General features: G+C 42.7%; 1 protein-coding gene across 1 annotated transcript; it reads right to left on the bottom strand.

Annotated features, from left to right (window-relative positions):
- Positions 1-3,844: 3,844 nt before the first annotated feature.
- Positions 3,845-15,978, bottom strand: LOC112575667 (kelch-like protein 26). The gene is made up of 9 exons (XM_025257642.1): positions 14,766-15,978; positions 9,881-10,178; positions 9,131-9,314; positions 8,333-8,433; positions 7,318-7,498; positions 7,015-7,123; positions 5,512-5,734; positions 4,889-5,005; positions 3,845-4,699 (listed from the first exon to the last, which is right to left on the bottom strand). The coding sequence occupies exons 2-9, from the start codon at positions 10,056-10,058 to the stop codon at positions 4,602-4,604; spliced, it is 1,191 nt and encodes a 396-aa protein (XP_025113427.1). The 5' UTR covers positions 10,059-10,178; positions 14,766-15,978; the 3' UTR covers positions 3,845-4,601.
- Positions 15,979-16,853: the final 875 nt, after the last annotated feature.

Below are 16,853 nucleotides of genomic sequence, written 5' to 3'. Positions count from 1 at the left end.
TCATTGATGTTTTCGAAGGACTGACAGATTCTAATTTCAGTCTTCAGCCTCACTGGAACGAAAAACCGTTACCCAAGCAAAGCTCTATTTGTTACGCAATACATCTCGTCCATCGCACCAAAAGAACATTTCCAGAGAATTACGAAATGATGATCAGTGATCTGGACATCCTTGCTCCTAAACACTGGGGAATGTACCGGCGAGGAAATACGTATACAGGAGACTACACAAATTGGTGTATACCTGAAACATTTAGCGGATTTGAATTGGACACCGAATCTGACACACCAAGGGACTGGGATGCCATGCAGGGAGAAAGGATAGCTTATGCTGAGAGGTCTACATTACTGTCTCGTTACAAACGTACAAGAGTGGCGGGTTCGTCGTGTCCGGAGGAAGAAGGATCGTCCTTACCTAAGATGAGTCGCACACAGCGCTCAAACTTGGCATTGCGACAATCTACACCACCTGACATTGTCGATGAAACTCCTTCCTTCTCTCGGGCGTTATCACCATTAGAGGAGGAAGGACTTGACAGAGAAAGTGGCAATATCGACGACGACGTGGTGACGAGAAATGCAGCAAACATGGACACGGCTAGAGCGCTGAGCTTTATTCCTCAGCCTTCCACCTCTCGTGAAGACGAACAACCGTCGACTTCTAGACAAGCAGACGTCAGGGCCGTGGAGACAAATGATATAACCGTTTCCTCTGGTTCTGCTACAGGAGGCATCAGACAAGCATCTTTTGCAATGGAGAAAGCTAGACTATTGAACAAAGTATCATAGAACCCTGATGTTTGCTGTTTTGTGGATGAATGTGTTGAAGCACTGATTCGTCGGAAATGCAAGAATTTGCCAGGGAAGTTTGGCCTAACTAACGATTTCACAGAGTGACTTTAACAGAATTTATATTGCTGATGGCTTTGTCAGAAGTGCAGTTTCAGAAAATCATTTTGTGAACACGGCTACAGCTCGGGCAAATGGATTTTTACTCTGTTACAAAAATGGTAAACTTTATTATTCCTTTGACATTTTTCGTGTAATTCAAAACTTGTAGAGGCCGTTTTTACTTACTCCTTTTTTTCTTCTTGATATATTTAGTACTGTTGTGGCTATTTCTCGACTTTCAATCATTTTTCTAATATTCGATCTTGTTCTATAGTCTCTTGCATTAATCTCTCGTAAGCACTGATTTGTGATCTGATCTTTCATTCTTTCTCTGCCTGTGTTTATTATGTGCCTGTAACCTTGACATATTTATAATATGCTTTTGTTTTTATTTTCCTTCTAAAATGAGGGTTCAAGTAACGGACCAAAACCCATTATAGCATCTCTTTAAAATGTGTATTCTTCTCTCATTCTGTTTTCACACACACATACATAGAGTTTCCGGCAAAGGAACCGGTTAGCATAATGCTAATGTATAACTTACAATATTTTGCTATTTTTCTATATTTTGCTACTTTGTATACGTGTAAAGGTATTGACAAAATGCTTGAAGCTTTCCTGTTTGTTGATCACAAATAGAAGCTCAATCCACCATTTCAGTTGCCTGCAATGAGGTTTTCTTAACGGCACAAAAATTGTCCATTGTGCAGCCCAAAATTATGGTCAAATATGACTCAGTATCGTCTACCACTGAAGCACATATTACCAATATTACCAGTTGATTTGTTTTATCTTTTAATCTACGTGTCGTTTCGATACACCTATCTTGGTCTATTTAATACTTTAAGCTTTCTTCATTTTGATTACAATAACAACAACTATCTACATGTTCAACAGCTGTTACCTAACAACCGTGTCTTTATTTAATCATTTCCTTTAAATAGATTTTTCATGTTGTTAGCAATAATTTTGTTTTTTGCTTAAAATCCACTATTTACTATTTTTCTACTTCAACTTACTTCACGTGTCGTGGTAATTCGTCCTGCCAGGGATGACTACTGTGGAGGATGTAATGCCGAGTTCCATGATGCCAGCTGTTAATGATGTCTGATGATCTTGTGATGTCTTGAAAGTCCGATAACGATAAAACCATGTCTCTCTTGTTTGAAGGCGTCTGTTGAAGCTTAAGTTGAAAGAAATTCATTTTAATTGACACATTAAAAATACTACATACCACAAAGAGATCAAAGCGTTTCATTTGTGTGTGAGTAATACTCTGTGTTGCTCATCCGTGAACCTTCAAAGGTTTATAAATCTCTTTGAAATCCATTGTTTAATCTTCTTGATTGACGAGAATATGAACTTTCAAACTTGTTGACCTTGCAGCCCTATGCAATGAGACTAAACAAACAAAGAAACTAAACCAACAACAGCTGTGAGTCTGTGACGTGATGTAACTATTCTCTAAATTCTCTGCAAACTGGATGTATTACATGCGTTTTTATTTATTCATTTATTTTTTTAATCAATCTGCACAGCCCCTCTGTAGGGCCATCTCGATTGCAGGAAGGAAAGCTGCAGAGTTCTGTAAAATGACAGGTTGATAGAGAAGCATTATCTGAATATTGTGGCACTGGTACAACAACACCAGCTCACCGAACTACAACAAGATGCGCATGCGCGCGGGTGTGTGTTGATGGCAGTGCCAGAGGTTGTCGCGTAACGCGATCGGGCGTTGTGGAACTCGCTCTCTCACAGACACACTCGCAATCACACAGACAAACCTCCGCGCACCCGACGCGAGCAGCGAAGCCAATCACTCCTCAGTGAAGACAAAACGCGCACACGATGCGAAAACACAAAACTAAAGTTTATTGGCGGTCGCACTATACGACCGCCAGCTCAATAAAATAAAAATATGGAAGAACGGAAAGAAAAAGAAAACAAAACCCCTTTCATACAGGTGGCCAAACAAAACAATTAGGGGAGAGCCCCACCATAACACGCACGCACAAAAAAAAAAAAAAAAAAAAATCAGACACACACCCAACAACTGTCACCACAGTTCAAAAGGTTATTCCTCCTTCCAGGCCACTGCCTGAGTCACACACGTCTATACACAAATCTCTTAGCCTCAGTCTCTCACGCACTTTGCACACTTGCGCACCGGCTGGCCAGCCACCGAATGTTTTTATAAATCCGATTTGCATCCACGCCTTTGCCTTCTGGCGGTGTCTTGTTGATCCCGATTTATTTTTCGTCGCTCTGCGGCTCCGGTGTTTGACCCGTGACGACGATGACCTGCCGGCCGACATCTTATTGCACGCGCCGCTGGTACATCGCCGGTGGTCGTCTGCTCGTCCCTCGTAATGAAGGTGTCAGCTTCTTTGCCCACGGTTGTCCGAGTTCCCCCATTTCCCAGTGGCAACCCAAGCCCACCCTGGTATACAGTTGCAGACTAATGTAGTTTGCTGGGTGATGGAGAAACGGGAAGAGAAAGTTTCATTGTGTCGTGAAGTAACTATGGGAAACAAGCTCATCCGACAAGTATTATACACCCCGATCTCTACTACATATAGAAACACTCACCCAATGCATACACAGAAACAATCACGCATGCAAGTACGCGCGCGCACAAACACACACACACATATATATATACACCACAACCACGTGGTATCAACGCACTATGTGAACTTCTAATATAGTTTAAAATTGCATTTTTAATCACAGTGTAAAAATAAACCCAAGAACAAAGTATTTTTTTGGTGAAGTACGGACTTCCGCCTCTCACGGCGGAGAAATGGGTATTGCGGGGTTGCTTGTTATTTCCATAAAAAAGTGAATCATTGCAAACATTAAACTCTTGATGTACTTTGTAGGAAATGCTTTGCGAGGGATCATATGTTAAATGATATAACAATGACTTACAACGAGGTTACCTCACCTTTACTTTCCGAAAAAAAATCCCTCAATGTTTACTAAATAGAAGCTGAACCACTCAAGGTATGAAGAGAAACATAAGCTACTGTGCAAAGATTTTTTTTTTATGAAAGAGTTTTCTCTCAGGATGAATAACAAAGGGTTCGCAGGATGACTAACTCATGTGTCCCTGTACTTTCAGACCGTGTTTATGTGGCTGCATGCATTCCAAAAGCACAAGGCGTTTGTAACTGGAAATGCACGAATATGCAGGAAATCTTTTCCTTTGTCAGCAGATTATGTATTTTCCTGCTAACACGAAAAAATCCCTTGTATTCACAGGTTACACATGCATACACGTGAATCTCTACCGAAACTTTCATGCACCTTGATATGAAGATTTGGACAGAAAAGTTCATTTTTGAAAACCTGAGACAGCGTCTCCTTGACAAACATTGTTTTCTTTAAAAATTATTAGCACTCTTCATTGGCGCTCTTTCTATCAAAAGCATCAGAAGTAACAGCAGAAACCGTCGCACTGCTGTAGTAATTCTTGATGTCTTTGCTGTTGTCGTTAGGTCGTTTCCGGGAAGCCCCCGGTGACGTCATCAGAACGTGGGGTCAAATGTAGTGATGCTACAAATGCCGGAAGTCATCAATCCATTGCTGAAGGCACAGAGTGTAGCGGACATGCAGAGGTTTACCGGAACAGACGTCCTCCAAGAAGTTTTTGTCGGTTAAACATTTGTAGCCGGCATCGGGACAAGCACGTGATCAGCGAAAATAAGGTCACCACATGACCCACTTCAGTCTGTATGCCACCTTGCGCTCACTGACGGGGATCTTGGGAACTGCCAGGAGTACGCATGCCACGTTGGAGACGTCACCTGGGAGACAAGAAGGTTTTGGTTATACACACGAACTTCGGTGATTAGCCTTTCAAAGTGAAGGGGAGATTTTCATTATTACTTATGTCGAGATACAATACTTAATCGAAGATGCTAACTGGCTCGTGGTTCTGATTTTTCATCGATAACATTGCCTTAAACATTGTTTATTAAAATTAGGTGTTCTACCTTTCCGGAAGTTGAAGTCCTCTTCCCAGATTCCTGTGCGCGTGTCGAGGTACTCTGCTATTCTGACTGGCTGGCCGGTCTCTAATGAGGTACCGCCCACAACGTAGACCTTATATCCTGTTCATTTTGAAAGGTCATTTGGAGAAAAATTATTCTGATGGTGTAATGGTTCAGTTAGTTTGCATTCACTTAAAGAACGTGTCGAATTCCACGTGAATCCAACAATGCTGGTTAATTAAAACGGCGAAGCAATAAACAAGTCAAACGAAGGAATGAGGAAACAATGAAAATGGCAAGAGAAATATAAAACTGCATTAAAAATTCTAGTCCATGCGAAAGTGAGTTAACATAAAACCTTAGGCCTTAGAATATAAATGTGCATAAGAATGTGTAGGAGAGATTTTAAAAAAGTACCGCTGACGAAAGGCTGAACCGATGAGTGATATATGCAAGATACCGGACTGTCTTTGATAGTAAATAAAAACGGGGTTGAATATTGCAATGGCCTTAAGCTTTCCTCATACAGTTCAACTTTAGTCACGTGGTGCCCTCACCGATGGCAGTAATACGCTTACTGAGAATGTTACACGTGGTTACATCACGAAGTGACATAACGAGCTTACCGAGAGCCACGGCGCCTGCGCTGTGACGTGCATGGTTCATGGCCGGTAGCTTGAGGTTCCAGGGGGAGATCAGGTCGGAGGTGTCCGAGCTCTTGGGCATGGCGGAGATGCAGGTGGAGTAAGAGAAGGCACGGCGGTCGGTCAGGAACATCGGCCTGTCGTCCTTGCCCCTGACCTTTGACATTACACCTGACAAACAGCAGATGTACCTCCTAAAGAACTTCTGTTAAAGGGTAAACCGATTTTAAAAAAAATACAAGTTAAGACTATTCCTGTCATCTACCGAGTCTGCGACATTATGTTTGATATATAAGTAATCTTATTAAGCATCCACCTCTCACTTTCGCATCTAAACGCATTATTCCCATAAAATGAGTGAATAACTTTCTGTTCACCATACCCAATCATGTTAAAGATCTACCCGCGTGACAATTTATTTTCTGGTTCCGTTTTAGTTTATTAAATAATACTAGTTCTCGGAAATTTCTTTTCGCGAGATGTGGGCCTTTCCCCTTAGGAATTCTCAATGAGGGCAGAGGAAAGGTTGAAAAAAAAAGCTTCCTACAACATCACAACACAAATTTAGGTTGACTGACATGAAAGTGGATCATTTACATGCGCTTGACGAGTTCGCATGGGCTGAAGCTTAACAATACTCCAGAGAGTGCACCATGTTTGCCCTCGTCCCTTCCTAACCCCGAAAAAAAAATTCAACTAAGAAAACTCGAACCCCGTTTTTGTGACATTTGATTGGTGTCACCGATTTATTACATTTTATGTGATTGGCTGGGCTTTCGTATATTTGAAAAGTCCGCTTACACCTGTGGCGGAGAGAAAAAAAAAAAAAACAAAAAAAAAGGGGGTTTTCAGTTCCCGAGGTTTTCAGTTGAGAGCAACACCTTGTCCCCGACATTCCCTCTACAGCTGCCTTACATACCATCAGGCAAACCTACTGTTTTATGACTATGAACTACAGTTCGCCAACTGTATTTTAGTTGTTTTAAATGTCTGCTTATGTAGCGATTGAGTATAGTGGGAACATCAACATGTCACCCTGTACAAGGCCTTAAAGGTCACAGCAGGTCGTCAAAGGCATGCGCATGTCAAGAACTGATTTGAATGAGCTTGGCTCGAATAAAGTTGACAATAAAATCAGAGTAGAGCTGCAAATGCATGAGCCAAAAACCACAAAAAATGATTGTTGAATGCTTCTTTATATATAACAGCGATATACATATATTTATAGCAAAATCGGTGGGTAATTCTATGTCAAGAATATTATATACATCCAGTTTAATTTGCAAAGAGGTCTGTAAATAAACGACTGATAGTAGAAGGATGTGAAAGAAGAGACATCAAGAACACAGAAATGAAAACTAATATTTCTTCATGACTTGTTATCGAAAAGAGGGTGAGAACATAAGAACATGACCTCAGAGATAAAGACCCGGGGAAAAAAATATTAAAAGGAAGCAATCTAGAGAGGGGCTTAAGTACCTCCTAAGAAATAGAAGGTGTTGTCCAGCACCGTACCGCGCACCTGTCTAGACTGGCAGGTAATAGATGAGGATAATGGACATCGACTTCATTCCACTTGTAATCTTCATACAGCCTGTAAGAGCACGTCATCATCATCATCATCATTGACATATTGTAAAAGGTGTGATGGAAGCAAGGTGAATAGTGGAAGCATACATAAAAAAGCTTGTCAGGCAGGAAAAAAAAACACCAGAAGAAAAAAAAATCGCAGGAGTGAGTGAGCGAGAGTCACGCTGCATCTCAAGACCTGTTGGACCCGCCACTGACCACAGATTGTTGTGCGAGGTGTTTCCGAAGTAGCCACCCGCACAGTACAGTTCGCGGCGGTGCGAGGCACATGCGGGGTTGGCCCTGGGCTGGGGTAGCATACCCGCTTTGGACCAGCTGTCCGCTTCCGGGTCGTACACCTCACAACTTCCTGTCACCCGGCCGTCGCTCTTCTCTCCCCCTGTTCCGACAGGCATTGATGACATGTACATCGATGATCACATCATTGACAAAAATCGAGCAATGATGGCGAGAGTTTTAACATGTGTTACTCAATAATTACTTCAATGAGAAAAAAGCTAGTTACAAAAATTAGTACATCATTGAAAGTGGGTGGGTGGGAAGGTGGGGACGGGGGTGATGCGGTCATCTCCCTTCCATCGCTGCCCTTTCTTTCAGGTACCCATGTATCAACTAGTACGCTGACAACACGGGTATTGAACCGACTAGTGTGAGAGACCTCGGTCATCGATATCGAACTACTTGTTCATCTGCTTCTCCAGCTTCACAAAATATAGTCCTTAATTGGTGGTGTACTAATCAGGTCAGGTACTTGTGATGCGATGAAATGTTATTGTCTCATCAGGTATTATTTGCAATTAAAAAAAGTCTCAAGCTTTCGTAATCTAATAAAAATAAATAAAGTCACCTTTGAAATTTGTAACTATTTTTAAAAAAGTCTCGAAAGGTTAGCCCATTTTTCAATATTGAAACAGCTATGATATAATACTAGTTTTAATAACCTGGGGTTAGATTTATGAAAGGAGGTTATCGTTGCCCAGGGGTAAAATGAGGGAAATCAAGAAACTTGACTCCGTGTGCCTACCCCGGCTTATATAGCCTTACGTTACTTCACTCCAGGGAATATTTACCGCCGTCTTATAAACACGGTTTGGAGATGTTGCATTGTATTACTCACAAGTTTCTCGGCGAATCTTGTGTTTAGAGAGGATACTGCTAGGTAGAGAGTGAGAAGGAGAGGGGAAAGACGTAAAAAAAGCAGTGGGTTACTTACCGCACACGTAGATCATGCCACCCATCGCGCAGACGCCGAACTTCGCACGTGCCACGTTCAGCGACGCGCAGGTCACCCACGTGCCCTCTGAGGGGTCATACCTGAAACGATGACGTCACAAGCTCAGCACGACCCGCTTTCTAGAAGGAAGGATTACACGGCGCACTTAGCTGATCAAAGACACCGCGACAATCCAGTGCAAAAACCGCTCAAGTAATGTTTGGACTGTAATGACCATTTCCTATCTCAGTATCTCACACTGCTGTCTCCAATATATATATAGTTTGAATATATATAAGGTATACACTGGCCGCACAAATTGCTACCCACCCTGAGTGGTCAGTCAAAAAGGGAAATCATTGGCTGAACTTGCTAATATAAACAGAGGAAACATGTGGCTCACTCTCTTTTTACACACTTTTTAAATATTTAACTCACTATGTCCGTCTGTCTCTCTGGTTGGAATTTTTACATCGATTTTTCACCACTCTCCTTCGTCCTCGAGGTCGGAATTTTTCACCAGTTACTCATTTCCGATGACAATGCAATATTAAATCATTTTCTACAATCCACAATCAGTAAAATTTATTATTTTTTTGTGTGATGTATGAGAACGTATTGGACGAATTAGGGGAGATAACTATAGTTTACTCATCCTAGAGCAGCACTTACCTCAGCAGACGGCACAAAGAATCAGATGGAAGAGGAGGGAAAAGGTTTTCTTACAAACAATGAAAATTACTATCTGTTTCCAGGGCTGGCTGCCATGCTGTTATATAGCCTTAGTTACAGGCTCACCTGACGACGCGGCTCAGATGTCTGGCTCGCTGGCGGTCGAAGCCGCCGATGACGTAGAGGAAGTTATCGACGACAGCCACGCCAAAATTGGTGACATCCAGGGTGGGCTTCCATATTTCTGTGTGCAGCCGGTAGGAGGCGACAGCAGCCCGGTCTGATGTCAGCATCAGGTAGGACGCCTCACCTGCACGAGAGGGTCGGGTGACATGCGGTGAAGACACCAAGAGTGAAGTACAGCGTACGAATACCACACCACGCGCCCACAACAGGATACAGGTTACAGGAAACAACTTATTGGGTTTGTGTACAACACAAGGGTACATGTGTAGAGGATATAAATATTTAGATATGTCATAACAGCAAGGAACAGCTTGTAGGGAATTCCGTTTATTCCAAGGAATACCAAGGAATATAGTGTACCACAGCAGGGTACAGGTGTGTAGCTTTTTGATACAATTGCATGATATTGGCATGCATGGATTTGTGCGTCTGCTTCCTGGTCCGTATTTATACCATAGTACATATTCTTAAAAAGAACAATAATAAACAAAACGAAATCTCTTCCTCATTCTGATTCTCTTTCTCTGTACCAAGCACGCAAATAAACACACAGTCTCTCTTTCTCTATCTCACACACACCAATAAATAAATTTAAAAAAATAGAATCACTAATCAAATTAAATGAACCAAAAACGACCTAACAAAAGAAAGAATAAACAAATGAAGGAGAGAAAGAACCATCATACACACCGGTCCCTGCACGGTTGACGACGTACAGCCGGTGCTCAGTCGACTGCCCGCCTCCAGGAGAAGAGTTGGTCGACTTGGTCTCGTCATGTGACGACGAGCTCGTCTCGTCCGTGACGTCACTGACTGGTGTCGTCATTTCCTGGGACACGAGAAAGTTGTCTGCCCCTCGGGTTGTCATCGTGGTTGTTGTGACCTATTTGCGGGAACAGGTGAGCTTTGACCTTCTCGCCCTACCCCTCCGCTGGCAGCTCCTTACGTCTGCTGTGCAACGTGAAACGTGACTCGCTTCATGCTTGGCCTGTGAGGACGTAATCACGTAAAATATCAGATGTTGATGGCAGTTAATGCTGTTCAGTCACAGTAATTCTGATTTCGCCATCTATAGACGTTACTCGGACCCTTTCAATGTCTTCGAGCTAGGGATTGTGTGCACCCGGCCCAGGGACCTAAACGTCCAATTTTTTAAAAAGCAGCTTCGCTGACGTTCTTACTTGATGAATGATGAATGTAGCAGACGGGTGGTTTCATGTTTTTTTAAGTACACGACGACTAAAACCTGCCGAGCGACATGTTCCACATCATTTCCAATTTTAAAGCCATTAACTTTCTCAATGCCTTTATATCAACGTACGGTGCAGTTCACGTGTAGGTCACAACATGGCGACTCAGTGAAAAGGTTTCAGTAAAGCGGCGGGCACACGAGAAGCAAAAAGCGCGAAACTTTTCCGAAGCAACCCTGCTTTTCCTGCTTGCCGTGTGACCACCACTGCAAACTATCCCCAAAGCGGCTTCGTAAGCCTGCTTGGCTTTAGCTTGCGGCCTGCTTCGCGCTTTAGAACCTGTTCTACTTTTCCACGCGTTTCCACATGGCTGTGAAAGCAACAGTGCCTCTGGCCAGCCTCAGCGAGGACCAGACCGTTCATTTGATCAAATTAATTAACTCCCATAGCGAGCTATGGGACTCGAGACGGCCTAAATATAGGCACAAACAATTTAAGACCGAAACAGCGTTCGTGTGTGTGACCAGCGGTCCCCCCAAAGCCAGCTTATCAAGCAGCCCGCTAGCGGGCTCGGAAAAGCGCTGCTTCGAAAGCCAAGCTTGCGAAGCCGCTTTTGGCTTCTCGTGTGTCCGCACCTTTAAGGTCGTAAACTTTCCTGACAGCAAGGTTGAGCAAGTCAGTGATAGCCTTGTAATCATGTCGGAAACCCTGGACCATTAGGTCTCCATTTATTTACGCCATAAAATCGTTACTCCACGGATGTCAAGAAATGACTATTCAATAGAAAAGCTTTTTTGCCTGAATACAATCTATTCAAAGACTGTAAACAAACTTGTCATGAAGTATCAACACTAATAACAACGACACTGCACCTTGAGCTGCATGTCTTTGCTCCTTTCCCCTTAATTTCAACACAAGAGGTCAGGACCTTTCACCGTTATCTGGAAGCCAATAATGTCGAAATGACTTTTGCTCTGCCATTTACCTGTGATAAGAAATGGGTTCTAATTACTAATGACAATAATTCTTTACGACTAATTCTTGCTGTGAATACCGCACCATGCTTTGGTCAAGGTCTGACCGATACGGGCGGCCTAATATTTAAAAAAAATACGGAGAGATTTAGTTTGACATGAATTACTTTAAAGACAGCTAAATCGAAAGACGGCCAGCCAGAGAACCATTAGTAAAGGCAAGCAGGTCACTGGATAGAGGACAATGAAGACATCAAAAGACAGGAATCGAAATCCAGACTCACAAGCGCCTGAATGCATGAATACAATAGACACTTTTTTTTCTTTCTTTCTATCTTCGCAAGGCTGGTGATGCTCTTCGTAAAAAAATCTTACTTGCTGACTAGATGTAAAGAACAAATAACATAATTCATTCTTCCTGTCTGCAGGCTTGTCTTCTCGTACACACTACACTTGCATACAGAAACGCGCATTCGAACGCACGCGTGCACCGAGTGTTAAGATGTTGCCAACAAGTCATGTGACATGCACGTGTCGCTGTCGGCTGCTGACCTCACTGCTTTCTTATCGCTGCAATCATTTACTACTCCACACACACCCTACCTCCAGTCAACCCCTCCCCCTTGTCCCACCCAATCAATTAGTACTGACATCGAAAATGCTTTAACAAGATCAAAGCGTTCTGCTAAGCTTCCCGCACGAGGTGAACGATCGGAAAAGTTAATTCATCCTGGCAGGCAGTCAGTGCAGAGAGGTAGGAATGGAGGAAAGAAATGGTAACTGGGTGCTGTTATCAGGATATTGATGAGAAGGCAAAAGGACGAAATTTTTTTTAAAGTGTTATGAGCTTTGATACGTAAAGAAATCTACTGTCTTACTGGACATTTATCACGTGATTGTCTGCTCACGTGATGTTCTTTTTATGTAGTAGTCTGGCTACACAATACCCTGCCAATATTCTTCTTTACTTGTGTAATACTCTCTTCACTTGATACTCTCTCTACTCATCTAATTCACAACTCTAGTAATGCTCTGCTAGTGTAATACTCTCCTCACGCAATACTCTGTTGACTTTGTAATGCTTTGTAATGCTTTGCTTTGCTCTCTTCATGTAACACTCTACTCACATAATTACCTACTCCTGCTATAATCTGTGGAAAAATGTACTCGAGTGATACTTTGTTCGTCACCCAAGGTTTGTTGTTAGGATAAACATACACTGCTTTGATGGACTGGTGCAATCAACACTATTTTACTCCTCACTTTTACTCCTAACTGTGTGTTAAATGTCTGTATGGGTATGTGAGCAAAGACAAATTTCTGTCCTGGGTCTCCAGGGCAGACAATAAAGTCTGTTTTGATTTGATTTGATTTGATAATAACCTACTCATGTAACACTCTCAAGTAAAACTCTGCTCATGGGATACATTACACCCGTAATACTCTACTCACGTGATCCTCGTGTGTCGCGCTCACCGTTCGCGTCCCTGGTAACGATGTTTACAAACCAGCTGAACAGGATGATCAAGCTAGATCACTTTGGAATGTCAGGAATGCCAGAAAAGAAGCATTCAGGAGGATACAAATAAGATTATAAACCCAGATGTCGGACACGAGTGATAGATGATAGACAATGATACATAACTACACTCAACATATACACCAGGGGAAATGATACGCATAGACTGCATACATCCTTTCATGGATACAAACATTAACATTTTAATAAACACATGCATACTCACATATGTTAAGACATTTATATACATTTATATGCATATGTGACTCATAGGTTACCTACACACAAGAATACCTACAGGATGGAATACACATACTCATATTTACATAAATATACATGAAAACGTACATGCATACACATTCCTACACATGTTGGCATAACCGTCCATCAATGAATGTGGAAGGAAAACTCAAGATATTAATTCCTACAAGACAACAACAACCACCTGCCACAAGAGACCATCCTTTCTACATACACGTTATGTGCAGCGGAAATTGTAATGTACTTTCAGGCTCAAGATAAAGAAACAAGGGTTCAATTTTTTTCCCGAGGGAGCGAGTCCTCCTACTTAAAGAACACCATGCTGCAGACCGAGGGCATTGTTAGGCTTGAGAGGGTGGCTTGAGATTTACAAGGTGAATTGATTGAGCGCGAGATCATGGGGTGATTGTGAGGGATTAACGGGTCACGGGTGTGAGCACCATGCTTTTATAAGCGCGAGAGCACCTTAAGGCAATGTTTGGTACCTGCTGATTGGTGGCTCTCTCTCTATCTCTCTTCCTCCTCTCGTTCTCTCTCATTCACCCTCTCTCTTTCTCTCCCACTCCATCCATTCATTCCACTTTCTTCCATCCAAATTATGGATGAGAAACACTGGGGTAAATTGACTCTCAGACTGGACCCTTCTTCGCTTGATCGCCGCTCGTTTCTTGGACCCTCGCTATGCCGTCGTCATGGTTACCCATTCTCATCATATGTCCAGTGATCAAACAGTTCACGTCTCGCATGCGAGAAGCCACGCGAGCCTGACCGACTGCCAATTTCCCCATCATCAGTCCTCATTAAATCTAGTTCTGAGCTAACGACTGCATCGAACATCCTTCTTCTTGCCTCTCGTCGGTCGAAGAACATGTCCCTTGCTCCACACCCACCAACAATTATGTCTGCGTAAGCATCGCGAACTGAAATGATGTGGAAAGAGGAGGCACTGACATGGAAAACTGTCACAAGACAGGGGATATTCGAGGGAACCGCGGAGCAAGTTATCGGAACAGGTGCACGACCCGTGCAATACAGGTGCGACGATGCGGTGCTGGCTTCATTGTATCAGCATGGCGCGTGAATAAAGCTTCTAGCACGCGGCCAATATTTCTTCAAATGGCCGGGCTTAGAACTGTAAGCCTACAAACATCACACAAGAGTAACACAAGAATACAAGAGTAACACTGTGAAGAACATTTTTACGAAAGGCATAACAGATGCTTCGTTCGTGCGGCTTATTTTTCTTTCGTACTTCCTTCGTTTATATAACTGTCCATGAATTTGTTATGGTGCACGTGCTTAACAACGAGAGCAATTTGGGAAAGCTATGGTGCAGGTCACTGAGATTAACAACCGCTACTTAGGAATACCTCAAACTTTTTGTTTTTCAAAATACACAAACTCCACAGCATCCTTCTGTACTACTCGCTCCGTGACCGACAGTCAGATATACGTACGGACAAAGAAGAATTTCAGACAAACTACATCAAATAATAAAATAAAATAAAATAAAATAAAATGAGCAGACGGGAAATTGAACAGATGAAAGAGACAGACAAGCAAGCCGATGAATGGATGATTTGATGGGCAGATAAAGAGAGGTGGTCGTTGCCGTGTTTACTCACTCTCACCTGTATCTTTGATATCGTGCGACAGAGGCCTGGCTTCGTCACATAGTCAATGAAGCGTGACTGTCGAGCTGACACTTAGCTTGCGGCTTCACACCTTGGATAGAGCTTTAACTTTCTGTCCACAGAATGTCCATCGCGATGTCTCACTCGACAATCTCCGCAATTTTAGTAAATCCAGCAGAAAATGTGTTTGTCGCAAGAAAAGATCTTCATCGACCTGTGTCTTCTACCTGTATTACTTCTTTACTTAGAAAAGGGTAATCTTCGAAAATATAAGCACAAAGCGACACCACTCGATATCTGTTTAGTTTATATCTGCTGACAGTCCGTTGGGTTCACCATCGAACTAAGAACAGGTCTCGTAACTCTGTAGTTTGTTGTCGGTGGCCTCAGTCCATGACCCTTGAGGTGTACTGACGTGTTTACCTTTATCGAGCCTTATACCGGGTGGTGAATTAAAACTTCTCATTAAACATGTTGAGTAGCTGCCTCATCCGTATTTCCCGAACACACAACAGCTAAACGACATTGACTAGATTTTTTTCTTTAAATGAAACAAAACTCACAATCACGTTCGCAAAGCAATGAAGATTCGCAAAGTTAGTATCCAAGGACTCGTAGCACAACGGGTAGGTATCTGTCCTGGAAATGTCCCCCACCGGCTAATATCACATTTAACTGCCGTTAGGCTGAGAAAAAGAGACCGGGGGGAGAGAGGTCTTAACAGGTAGTTCGTCGCCACTCCTAACAGCAAACAATCGGCGCTAACGGGCAATATAAAAGTGTTGCCGCCTGCGAAATCCCTTTCAGGTACTCAGGGCTGGCTGATCAGCCATGCTCCCCAATACCCCGACACACGCATTTTAAACAAGTGAAAGCAAGGAACCTCTACACCCGACCGTTTCGTTGTCGGTAGCCGGGTACGTGGCGACGGGGTGGCTAAGTCTTTTGCTGTGGAAGTTGGCATGCACGGGCTTTATTACAAACGATTCGCAGCATAGCTACCCGGAATGGACTCTCAGACTGGGTGCCCGTGGTTGTGAAAATTGCATTGTTTGCGTATGACGTGTAAAATCGTAGGCATGGTCCGCGACTGGCTCTCACAAAAAGGGATATACGAAGTGTTTGGTCTTGATTTTTTATTTTACACATTTTACTATTTACTGAGGTAATTAGTCATATTTGAATAGTGAACATGTGCGTGTGTTTTTTATTTGTTTTATTTGTTCTGGTAAAAAACTTTGTGTGTGACTCTTTGTTACAAAATATAAGTCCCTTATCCGTTAAATCTACACTGTCAATCAATCTTTCATATCCTTATCTATTAAACATACTCTGTCTCTCATTCATTAACCTGCCAGCACAAGATCTTATGTCCACTTCCTTTTCAACAAGAGAAAAGAACCTGTAATTACACCTAGAATGTGTATACTGTCGAGTCGGGTGGGCCACACTGAAAGATCAGCGGTCAATTCGTAGATCAGGTCACAAATGAAATCATTCTCCTTTCTGTCTCCCCATCTATAACCTCTCTCTCTCTCGCTTGCTAGGAGAAAACACTCCAGCCCTTTGCTGTTGCTAGTGCCAAGGGAGGAAACCGGCTGTCGTCAGAGATTTTTCTAGAAGACCGGCTCACCGGCTCTCAATTTTCAAGTCCCCGTGACCAGCTGTTAGCTGCTTGAGCCTAGCTTTGTTCCCGCACCATATCTCTTGAAAATGACAAGCTGAAAAAAAGTCAGTTTGTTTGGTAGCTTCACTGTTTTCTTTCTTTTCTTCCTGTCTGCTTGTCTGTCTTTGTGCATTCTCTTTTCTGTTCTTTCTACCCGACTCTGTCTCTACTCACTTCTTTCTTTGCTTTCTGCCTACCTGCTTGCTAACTTTCTTACTTTCCTGTCTAGTTCCAACTCTTTCTCTTCTCTCTTGTCCAGAGTCCGCGTATGTTTTTCGACTTGTCCAGAATCTGTCTCTTGACTGATCCAGAGTCTGTCTCTGTCTGTCCCTCCCTTCCAGTGTGTCTATTCTAATCTACCTAAGAAAGCAACTAATATTGTTAGTGTGATTTACGATGCAAAGCTGATAAGGACGATA

This window comes from Pomacea canaliculata, linkage group LG11, assembly GCF_003073045.1.
Source record: "Pomacea canaliculata isolate SZHN2017 linkage group LG11, ASM307304v1, whole genome shotgun sequence".
Lineage (NCBI taxonomy): Eukaryota > Metazoa > Mollusca > Gastropoda > Architaenioglossa > Ampullariidae > Pomacea > Pomacea canaliculata.
The sequence above is the reverse complement of the archived record's forward strand: the minus strand, read 5'-3'. Positions and strand labels throughout refer to the sequence as shown.

Bases quoted from the DNA above. Each gene is read 5' to 3' on its own strand.
- LOC112575667 (XM_025257642.1), bottom strand. From the start codon at position 10,058: ATGACAACCCGAGGGGCAGACAACTTTCTCGTGTCCCAGGAAATGACG. The intron at 7,499-8,332 runs GTAAGTAACCCA...CTGTCGGAACAG, and splicing joins TGGCATGATCTACGTGTGCG to GGGGAGAGAAGAGCGACGGC. The intron at 5,735-7,014 runs TAGGAGGTACTT...ACCCTTTAACAG, and splicing joins GGACAACACCTTCTATTTCT to AAGTTCTTTAGGAGGTACAT.